Source organism: Salvelinus namaycush, chromosome 2 (assembly GCF_016432855.1).
Source record: "Salvelinus namaycush isolate Seneca chromosome 2, SaNama_1.0, whole genome shotgun sequence".
Classification (NCBI taxonomy): Eukaryota; Metazoa; Chordata; class Actinopteri; order Salmoniformes; family Salmonidae; genus Salvelinus; species Salvelinus namaycush.
This window is the reverse complement of record NC_052308.1, coordinates 8,874,126-8,885,571: the sequence shown is the minus strand read 5'-3', so window position 1 is coordinate 8,885,571 and position 11,446 is coordinate 8,874,126. Positions and strand designations below refer to the sequence as shown.

Below are 11,446 nucleotides of genomic sequence, written 5' to 3'. Positions count from 1 at the left end.
TTGCATTTAGTTATTTATGTTTTGTGTTATGGTTTCACTCTGTGAATGGTGTGTGTGCTGGCCCTGGTGCTTTCGGTTGCGCTCACTTCCATGCCCGCCTGGGCGACAGGCGGGTCTTGGTGCTTCCTGCCCTTGGAAAATACCTTTGGGTCGGGGGCAGGAGCTTTGCCCTGCTGGCGTCTCGGGGAGGGTGGGGGCGAACGCACCCATTGACCAGAGCACCCACTGATGGGAACGGTCATTCGTATTGTCTTTCTATACTATTGTGTTGTATTGTATAGTATTGTATTGTACAGTATTGTAATGTGTTGAATTGTATTGTGTTGTATAGTATTGTATTGTGTTATATAGTATTGTATTTGTATTGTATAGTATTGTTTTGTGTTTTATAGTATTGGCTTGTGTTGTATAGTATTGTCTTGTGTTGTATAGTATTGTATTTGTATTGTATAGTATTGTGTTGTACTGTATTGCATTGTATGGTTGTTGTTATTGATTTACTATAAAATGCGATGTAGGCTATGTGTGCCATCCAATAGTGTAAATCCAGATATATAGCTAGCTGGTTTTTGACTATGATGGTGCCTTGTGAGTAGCCTGTATTGCATTGCATTACATGATGCACTGAGAATTCAACAGAATCCTTTTTTGTATGAGTTAGTATTCTGCCAGCTTAATCTAAATTCTGGTCATATGACTACAGTGTGTGTGGCTGACATTGACTGGAGCAAATATATTAACAGGCTTTGAACACGACCAAAGCCAGCGGGTCATTAAAAATGAAAAATCACAGCCATAATAGTAACAGTCAAAAATACATTTCAGATCAAATGAACCCAAGTGTAAATTAATCAGAACCAGTGCATTATCGTGAACGCCGTCCCTTTTCTTATCTTTACTCCTCACATTCATCTCTGGTCACAATCATGAGCTGTGGTCGATTTCATGATTAATGCGATGCACCTTTATGATGGAATAAGATTACACTTCAAATAATGTAGCCTTGAATATGAGGAGTGCAGCGTAGACTTTTAATGGACTCTAGAAGTGTATGCCACTGCAGCCTAATGGCTATGTGGCCATACAATATAACCATATACTGTAGCCTAGTTGTGTCTTGATCACTTCTCTTGAATCGTACAGTGTAGTCATAACACTTGTCAGCGAATGGCTCAGACACCATCCACTTTTTAGGAACTGTTCAAACTTCCATTTCAGAGAATATAGGTCACTTTAGGGTGGTGTATAGACTTAAAGCCCATGGCTCCTATAAGGAGCATAGTGCGTCGATGAATGTTCTCTGTCTCTCTCGGTTCAGGGCAAGTTTTTCCAGGTCAAAGGTCACACCAGTTGGGGCCGCTCTCAGTCATATCTGCCTGGAAGTCTCTCCTCCTCCTCCACTTCCTCTCCTTCTCATCCCCCCTCCCCTCCTCCATCCTTTCCAAGGTTGCACAATAAAATCCACAACACTGCTTGGGAATATGCAGAATGACCCTGAGTCCAGGTTGGAACATGTAGCATCATGCCACCACAAAGACCTGCCCCAAAAAGAGCACACTCAATGATATATCATGTATTTTTGTGTTTCTCCAGACCTAAAGGTTATGGTAATATATTATCAGCTGAACCGAAAGTCCAAATCCCCCACAAAGTAGTTACTCACATTTTCCCTGCAGTCAACAAATGTTCTTATCAGTAGGCTACGGGTTTGACTACAGAGGTCCAGAAATGGTGATGGCAGCCTTTATTGCTGCCTTTGACAGTAATAAAAGTTGATTTGACTGTGCCCAGTGTGTATGGTCAATCATAAAACAAGAGGGTGAGGATTCTGTTTTGTTTCTAGTCACATATGCCACTAAACCTGCATTATTATATAGGCCATATGAATGTTATTTTGTTGATGGGGAAGGGTTATCTTACTCAAATCAAATGTATTAGTCACATACACAATTTACAGCAGGTATAAAAGGTGCAGTGAAATGCTTATGCGTTAGCTCCCTCAACAATGCAGAACATAAATCCTTAATCAATAATAACAACGATGAAGTAAAAAAATAAAATAAGAAGTAGTAGAAGTAGCAGAAGAGGTAGTATGCATAGTAATAAGGGACTGGATTTACAATGGATTTACATATTTAAAGTGGGTAGTAGAATCAATAGTATATATTAGAACAGCAGCATCGACTGTGTGTGTGTGTGTGTGTGTGTGTTTCAGGTTAACTAAAACCAATACCGTCATTTCCCCTTGTGGGACGAGCAGGACAACACCGAAACCGTAAACAAGCCCTAAAGTACCGTTGAGGAGAAATCATATGACGCATTGAACTGTAGGCTTCTACTCACCTGCTACACTTCAGCCACGCGCTCTGCATGAAGGGTGGTGATAGGCTGTCGGTAAAGAAGGAGGCGTAAACCAAAGCGTCATTATATGTCCTGAACAGGGTTTTTGTTGAAGAGGTCATATTTAGGTAAGGATATCTCACCTAGTCAACACGTCGAAATCAACACATTTATCGGGAAGGGAACAGCAAGACAGTTAGTGAAAAAGTGAGTAGCCTACTGTATGATATTCTATTATATTTCATGTTGTCGACTGACGTATTCACATGGGAAATTGGTCATGGTAGGCTACTGTTAATGTTCAGGAAGAACTAAGATCAGCATTGGGTGAAATACCACGACCAGAGAGAACTGTTATGCAATTTTTTGGCCACCCAATGCTGTGTTTAATCGTTGGTTTAGCCGTATTTCAGAAAATGTAAACGAAAATTTTACTTTAGGCTATTTTACAAGTGAAACCAAAACAACCAGAACAACATATCCAATACAATTGTGCAATTGTGACATATCATAATGTTGAAAGAAATACGTCTTTACGGTAATGAAAAAAATTTATCTAATTTTGCATTATCTATTGTAGATTCCTATTATGCAGGTTACAGAAAAGAAGATGCCCAAACAGGCCCAGCTGCTCTCTCTTGGCCGCAAGGACACCAGTCACCTCTTGGAAGTGTATGTGAAGCGCAGCATCAGTTTAAGTGACGGGACATGTGAGGACCAGAGGTCACCAACAAAGCCTCGGAAGTGGGTGACACTGTCAGAGAAACGCAGAAGAGTCCACCGGCATTCTATTGACTCCTTGGTCACCTTAGGGCCCAGCAAACTTGAAGAGGGCGATGCCACCAGCACACCACACGACGAGGGCTTTGTTATACCAAATGTGGCTCCTGTAGAAATCCCAGGGCCTGCTGATATTCCAGAGATTGATGTGTCTACTGAACTGGAGAATAAGTCTAAAGAGGGAAAGAAGAAGACCAAAAGGCCCTCTCTCTGGAAAAGTTTTCTGGGTCTCTTCTCAAAGAAGGGGAGTGACCAGAAAGATGAGCATGAGTCTGGTACAGAGACTGGTGGACAGTCACAAGGAAACAAATCCATAAAAAAGCAATGGCGCTCCATGAGGAGACTACCTCAGAGAAAAACTAAGAGTGACAGCCTCAGGGGGTCTGTGAGGAGATCATCGACTCGGAACAGGGCCAACACTACAGAAATAACTGGAGTTGAATGTAGGTTTGAGCGGGCATGGCACCCAAACATCACACACTACTGTTTTTGTTGTTGTTGTTAGGATCCTTTTGTTCAAACAGGATTTTGTGGATAATCTTAGTTTAACAGTGTTTTGGGAAATTGGGCCCTAGTTGGTAGTTCTGTTATTAGAGAGTTAGTTGGTAGTCCTGTTATTAGTTGGTAGTTCTGTTATTAGAGAGTTAGTTGGTAGTCCTGTTATTAGTTGGTAGTCCTGTTATTAGTTGGTAGTCCAGTTGTTAGAGAGTTAGTTGGTAGTCCTGTTATTAGTTGGTAGTTCTGTTATTAGAGAGTTAGTTGGTAGTCCTGTTATTAGTTGGTAGTCCAGTTGTTAGAGAGTTAGTTGGTAGTCCTGTTATTAGAGAGTTATTGCATGAAAAAAATACTCTGTTACTTGTTACTCTCTACAGCGGTTGTGAGTGTGGTGCTTACAGACTCGTACTATGAGAAAGTGTCAGAAGAGCTGGAGAAGATTGTGTCTGAGGAGAAAGAGACAGACACAGCTTCTACAGATGGTAAATAGCCTATCATCAAGTAATGTTCTCATGTGTATTGATGTCTTATCTAATCATAATAGAAATCGCACATTCAATAGCATCCTAAGCAATCTATATATAAAACTGTAACGGCCATGTAATACAGCACATCACACATCTGTTACAACTGTGTAGACTTCTATTGACCCTTTCTATCCATTTCTTACAGAGGACGTCATCAAAAGGATAATTGTTCTGATGAAGCAGCAAGGAGACGTCATTGATAACAAGGTTTGTGTTCATAAACTACAACAAAAAAATAATGTATGTGAGAAACTTAATACAAAGTCTATCTTTGACACTCAATGCTTCTTTCACATCCAGGATAGCTCGTTATAGCCTGGGTACCAGTCTGTTTGTGCTAACATTCCACCCCTTGTACGCAGTATCCTATGCCAAACAGGTTTGGTAAATGGCACAGAGTACAAGGAGTGGAATATTACCACAAAACTGGTCTGGATTTCAGGCTAAATTTGCTATTTCCTCATGGATAATAATGTATTATTCTATGGTCACTCATGAAAGTATGTCCTGCTCTCTCCATAGCTGAAGGAGAACCCCAGCCTGAGCGCATTCTTCCAGAAGCTGTCCTACAGTACCTTCCAGCAGTTGGCTGATACGTACGTGGAGACAGAGACCCCTACAGGCCAGAGCCGCCAGACACCACACACTGTTGGGCCCGGGCCCGTCAACGCCCCGGAGCTGGTCAAGCTGGCCTTCACTCTGGACTTCACAGCCAGGGTGGCCTGTCTCTCCAGACAATCCACAGGACACATCATGGGCCTGGGCAACCGCTACTTAGAGGACCGCTTCACCCAGACACCAGAGGCAAGAGTCAGCCCTGTTTTCTCTTTTAATTCAAATGCATGTAATTATGTGTAAATCACAGGAGGCTGGTGGCACCTTATTTGGGGAGAACGGGCTCGCGGTAATGACTGAAGTGGAATGGTATCAAATACAACAAATACATGGTTTCCAGGTGTTTGATGCCATTCCATTTGCTCCGTTCCAGACGTTATTATGAGCCGTTCTCCCCTCAGAAGCCTCATGTGGTATAAACTAAAATAGAAGGGATTGTCAGAAGGGATTGTGACACAGAAACACCCCCAACACGCAAGTTAAAACCTGTTTTGTACTTTTAACCACAGTGCTGTTAGCAGGTGAATCAAGGAAGATCACAAGTGTTTCTAATGGCATTTATTTTGCTTTGCAGGTTAATCCAGATCAGACGTTGCATAACCAGGATGGTCCTAATCATTGATGCACCACCACATGCAAATGAGACCAACTACTGCAGGGGAAAGTAAACATACTCAGTACTGTAATAGCACATGTAGTGTTCCTTGGGACACAAATAAAACCCAGAGGCAGGTCACCTAGGGAACATCACATGACAGCCACTTATGGTAGTCCTTGTACCAGTAAATCTACACTAGGTAATCTAAATAACTACTATGTGTACAGGTTAGTAAGTGAAATATATCCACTTCTTACCACTTGTGGTGCAGTCTGTATTTACTTATCTGAATTAGTGATAGTAAGTACTATGTAGCCTACTGTAACTGCATGTACTTGCTACAAGGTACAGGTACACTGGTTATTTTCCTACAGCAGGGTATCTTAATCCTGGTTCTGTGGACTCAAAGGGGTGCACAATTTTGGTTTTGCCCTAGCAATACACACCTGATTCCACTAATCAAAGGTTTGATGATGAGTTGATTAGTGACATGATGTGTGTAGTGCTAGGGTAAAAACTCAAATGTGCACCCCTTTGAATCCCCAGGACCAGGACTAAGAAACACGCCCCTACAGTAACTCTAGAGTAATGCATTGTTTCTGGGGATTCTACTTATGACACGTGAGAAAATAAGAAAACCAAGCTATTGATCCAAACTATTTATGTAGCAATATTTCCAGGTGGTAGAAATATATTTTCTCTAATACTGTGGTCCTGTGTGGCTCAGTTGTTAGAGCATGATGCTTGTAACACCAAGTGTCAATTCCCACTGGAGCCACCCATATGTGAAATGTATACACGCATGACTATAAGTCACTTTGGATAAAAGCGTCTGCTAAATATTATTTCTACAATATCAATGTTTTACAGATTTGATAGAATGCACTTTACAAAACTTTATCTGGCTATGTAATAATGCAATGCAATGTCCAGCACTTTACACAGTGCACTCGTATTAGTGCAATTACATGAAAATTGCAGCATACTTCTATTAACTTTTTTAAACTATTATTGTTATTGGCAGTGCAATCTTTAGTTTCATCATTGTCTACCTGTTTTGGGCTGAACAACTGCTGATGAACAATATGACATTTATATAGATGTGTATGCTGGCATTCACACTATTTGTTACATGAATAAATTATGTTTTTGTTAAAAAGCACTACTTCTACTGATTGAAATGCATTAATTGATGGTACCTTGGTTGATACAGTATCAGCATTTGACTTTGGTTAGATAATGGCCAAACTGTCCTTCGAGAGAGAGCTGAATTCTTGAAACTGCCAGAGCTTTGAGTAAGAAAGAGAAAGCCACAGCCTTTTCATTTGTTAACTACTTTTATTTAAATGAACTAAGTTCCACTCAACCTCAGCAAAACAGCTGGTCAAGGTTAAAAGGCTTAACATTGTCTCAATCCAAAGGTATTACTATTCAGCTAACAAAATAATGGTGTTTATTAGGATCCTATCAAACACTGATAGTAACCAGATAGGAAAAAATGTTGTGCTTGCTATTTGCCGCCTTTCTTATGCCCAAGGCTGTAAATTCCTACCGCCAGTGGGCGAATGGAGTTCTCCGTTCAAGATGATATTTTCATCTCTGCCGGGTAGCCCCCCACTCATAGGACTGTCACTCACTTGATGAACAATACCCGCTGTCAAATACCTGAAAGTAATTTGATTAAACTAGTTGAGGTGTAATACATGTCCTGTGGACATTATTTACCTTTATTTAATTAGGGAGTCACCATTGAGACCAGTGTCTTTCAAGCGCTGCATATACAATTTCATAAAATACATAAATCTAATACAATATAAGTACTACCTTACCTGGAAGTCGGCTGATAAGGTAATACCTACTACTTTACCTGGAAGTCAGCTGATAAGGAACATGAGGGAGTTGTTTTGACTATGTGACGTGACTAAGAGGGACTCTACCCTAATCATCATTCCTTCCAGTCATTGTGCATACTGGAGTGAGAATGGAAGGGCGTAGTAGAAAGAGAGCTTTTGTGCTTACTGCCTCATGCGGCACATGAGAGTCGACTTCACTAATTTGGTTCAACATACATTATACTTCAAAGTACAAACTAGTTGTGAGTTGGATACAGGCAGACTTAGGTCTGCTATTCATTTGCTGAGAAAATCACATTCCTAACCATGTGACCCGATCAGGGAAAAACTCCTGACCCTAAAGTCAGCCAACATTAGTAGCCAGTATTGGCACACTTCACAGGAAGGCTGGGGAGGAGAGCTAACCCTTCCTCCACCTCATCCCCTCCCTGAGACATCCTCTCCTCCTCTTCCTCCACCCCCATGTAGGAGATGTGTGGGGAGGCCAGGGCCTCTTTCTTTATGCAGGGGCCATACTCCAGTGGCAGCAGCCTCTCGCTATGGTGGAGTAGAGACTGGTTGTTGGGCTGATTGGGCTGGTTGTCCATCGCTAGTTCCAGGTTGAAGAGGAGGGAGAAGCCCAGGGGGTCAGGGTGGCTCTCGGTTGGGGTGTTGGGGCTCTCGGTTGTGTAATGGGTGCTGGTGGTGGACAGCTGGAACCGCAGGACGGAGCGACGGCGCTGCTGTGGAGGAGGATCCTCTGCACTCTTAAACTGTGTATGTTTTTCTTTGGCAGATGCCAGAAAGCGTAGGGGCCACAACCTGATAAGATTGCAGGGCCACAACCTGATAGGATTGCAGGGCCACAACCTGACAGGATTGTAGAGCCACAACCTGACAGGATTGCAGGGCCACAACCTGACAGGATTGTAGGGCCACAACCTGATAGGATTGCAGGGCCACAACCTGGCAGGACCAACGGGCCAAAATCTGACAGGACCAGAGGGCCACAACCTAAAAGCATCACAAAACAGAGTTAAGAGAGAGCACTGGCTGCACTAGCCTGACAGAAGGTGTTATGGAAAAGTACTTGGTAGAAGAGAGATTAAAACAAACATGTCTGACAGACAGGAGCTACCCACCGGGCAATGGCAGATCAACATTCAATTTTGATTGATACATAATTGCCCACAGTTTAAAATGAACCACACCTAGAAACCCTGTAGTCAAATTTGTTGATGTCAGGATTAACCTGACAAGAAAATTTATTGAAATATGATTTACCAACCACGTTGATATCATACGATAACCAGACAGTATGTTGAAATAACAAATGGTGACTCAACCAATTCTAACCTGATGGGGATGCTCTTGCCAATAACACCATGGTGTTTGTGTGGCACATGATTTCCAGTAACTGGGATCGTTGACTTACAGCTGATATGATCTGACAGTCACGTCTCACCTGTGCATGAGGTTCTTCCTGGGGTGAGAGAGCTTTAGAAGGAATGGCACAGCCACTTCGACACCCGGCCACAGCCACTTCCCTGGGACTTGGCGGAGCCAACACAGCACCCTGGGGGACGTAAAGTCCATGTACACACAAGTTGAAGCAAAGAAAAACATACAGACACAAATGTACAAATGGTAATATGGTATGAACACAAGCATGACAGAACGAGCCATAGTTACAGTATGTAACCAAGGGGTAGACTGTACAGAATGTGTACTGTAAACACTATCAGTTCACAGCTAAGTTTACCCTTGGAAATCGCCGGAAATGTCTATGAATTGTCTATGGAAGTTTCCATAATTCTACTTATTTTAATGGTGTTAGTCATAGTAACTATGCTATCATGTTTTGATTGATGGACATTTTATAGTCAGTGGGGTAATGTGACTTGTTTTCTTTGTTCTTTTGATAAATTCAATATGGTTGTTTGTATAGATGCTAGTATTGAGCATCACCTGTAGTTGACATGGAGAAAGATAGAGGCTGGCAGTATGTAGGGCAGCAGCAGGTAGGACAGCAGACGGGCTGGGAAGAATGAGTTGTTTACACCACATTTAGCCATGAGGTTGCACAGCAATGCTGAAACAGTAGACAAAACAAGCACAACCACAACTGTATCAAAAGGTTGGCTGGTTTCCATTAAAGTGCCGTAGATCAATTAATTACTCCCTTTTTGTTTACAAAGCCCTACTACACAAGCTTCCAACTTCCCTACTTTGTTGTTATAGTATAAAAAAAACATTGCATACCAAACCCGCTCACAGAGTTGGTTAACTCTCGAGGTTCCTCAGATCTCCCCCAAATTAGGTAAATCCTAAAGTACACTGCAATTATACGCTCTGATGCTGCTTGTGCAATTTAAAATAATGATTGGGGAACTATTTGCTGAGGAATGTGGCTGTTTTTCTTGATTGTTTATTGAGCAATATTTTAGTTTGTTTTTGTCCTATCTGATTTTGATTGGATTTTGTCTATGAATTGTATGTGCAGGGCTCCCTTGCGAAAGAGACCCTGGTCTCAATGGTGAATCTCTGTCAAATAAAACATAACGTTATGATATTTTAACAGTCTTGGCTGTCAAATGTGAAGAAACCATAAAACAAAACTTGAACGTGAGAGATAAATGTTTTGTGTTTTACTATTGAGCAACGTTTATAATTGTCTCACCCATCTGGGCATGGCTTCACGGTTAAGGGACAGCTGAAGTTGTGGCTAAATGCCCACTAACAACACAGCAGTGGAATGACATGGTGATGTGGTGTGGGTGGTGTCGTCATGCATACCTCTCTGGACCCATGGTGGCAGGCTGAGATATACAGCCTTCTCTAGAGAGCTCAGGTTCCACCTCAGGTCCTCCAGGCCATGGGAATACTCCTCAGGCAACTCTGGATCCAGCTCTGAGTCCGTCAATACGTCCCCTTTTTTCTCCTCTTCCGTCTCTTTCTCCTCCTCTAGTGTTACCTCCTCCTCTTCCTCCTCTTCTTTCAGGACAGGCTGCGAGTCGGTGTCACTCCCCAGAGAGGACTGGGAATGAACGTTTCTCATCCTTACTAGAGGGTGCTTCATATCTGCAACACATTTTAATTTGGTTGAACTTTTGACTCTGGTCTATTTATACATTGTAATAACTACAGCTCTCATCAGTCCACTATGAATCTCTTTACACAGAGCGATGAGGTCATTTGTCTTCAAAACAAAGGGATCCCGTCCACAAAGCTCTTATAGTGTACAGTGTACCTAAACATTTCAAAGCAAACAACTAGTTAAGAAAAAAAGCAATTCACACTTTTATTGTGTCATGCATGCAGTTAAAGGGTAACACTTGCCTCTGTTATTAGCATATTTCATTTTCCAGGGAGATAGATACAGGCACAAGGAGAGAAGTAGGAGCAGGGGAAAAGGGGTCGAGTTCCTCCCCCAACCAGCACAGTGTGGAGTGGACACTGGACAGGGATATTTGACCAGGCACTGTTTGGACTGCCAGACTATGCAATGTTGCAAGGTGAAACTATTTTTAGTGGACACCATGACTCGAAATTCCCCAGCAACAGATTCATATTTATGTATTTACTTTTTAACCTTTGAGTAGATATTCTGGAGAAAAAAAATATTTGTAATTGGCATTTTCAACCACCTTCTGAGAGAAAATGTGTACTAAATGAAATATTGTACTCAATTTATCCACAAGATGTCACTGCTGTGTCATGAATGGCAGTAGACCATTTCTCATCCCCCTTAGATATTGTTAAAGATGCCAAATACAGCGAAATATAACACAGGTGGAATACAGGAGGAGTCAGATGGGGACTTGATCTGCATGGAGCTGTATGCAATACACCAAGCAGAGTTAGAGTAGTAGTTTCACAAGCAAACAGGTCAAGTACGGATCAGTGACATTTCAGTCCAAATACACTATATATACAAAAGTATGTGGACACTCCTTCAAATTACTGGATTCGGCTATTTCAGCCACAACAGTTGCTGACAGGTGTATAAAATCGAGCACACCGCCATGCAATCGCCATAGACAAACATTGGCAGTAGAATGGCCTTACTGAAGAGTTCAGTGACTTTCAACATGGCACAATCACAGGATGCCACCTTTCCAACAAGTTCGTCAAATTTCTGCCCTGGTCAACTGTAAGTGCTGTTGTTGTGAAGTGGAAACGTCTAGGAGCAACAACGGCTCAGCCACGAAGTGACAGGCCACACAAGCTCACAGAATGTCACTGCCTTGTGCTGAAGT

General features: G+C 42.1%; 2 protein-coding genes across 3 annotated transcripts; one reads left to right on the top strand and one right to left on the bottom strand.

Moving 5' to 3' along the window:
• Window positions 1–2,413: 2,413 nt before the first annotated feature.
• LOC120058562 lies at window positions 2,414–6,520 on the top strand. Its single transcript, XM_039007350.1, has 6 exons — window positions 2,414–2,547; window positions 2,921–3,563; window positions 3,993–4,097; window positions 4,288–4,349; window positions 4,665–4,946; window positions 5,332–6,520. The coding sequence occupies exons 2-6, from the start codon at window positions 2,930–2,932 to the stop codon at window positions 5,377–5,379; spliced, it is 1,131 nt and encodes a 376-aa protein (XP_038863278.1). The 5' UTR covers window positions 2,414–2,547; window positions 2,921–2,929; the 3' UTR covers window positions 5,380–6,520.
• A 153-nt stretch (window positions 6,521–6,673) lies between these two features.
• LOC120058549 lies at window positions 6,674–11,184 on the bottom strand. 2 transcript variants are annotated; one of them, XM_039007335.1, is made up of 4 exons: window positions 9,984–11,184; window positions 9,156–9,279; window positions 8,653–8,763; window positions 6,674–8,201 (listed from the first exon to the last, which is right to left on the bottom strand). In XM_039007335.1, the coding sequence occupies exons 1-4, from the start codon at window positions 10,264–10,266 to the stop codon at window positions 7,562–7,564; spliced, it is 1,158 nt and encodes a 385-aa protein (XP_038863263.1). In that variant the 5' UTR covers window positions 10,267–11,184; the 3' UTR covers window positions 6,674–7,561. The 2 variants fall into 2 exon arrangements, with proteins under 2 accessions (XP_038863263.1, XP_038863266.1); XM_039007338.1 differs by having other exon boundaries at window positions 9,156–9,225.
• Between the last annotated feature and the right edge of the window lie 262 nt (window positions 11,185–11,446).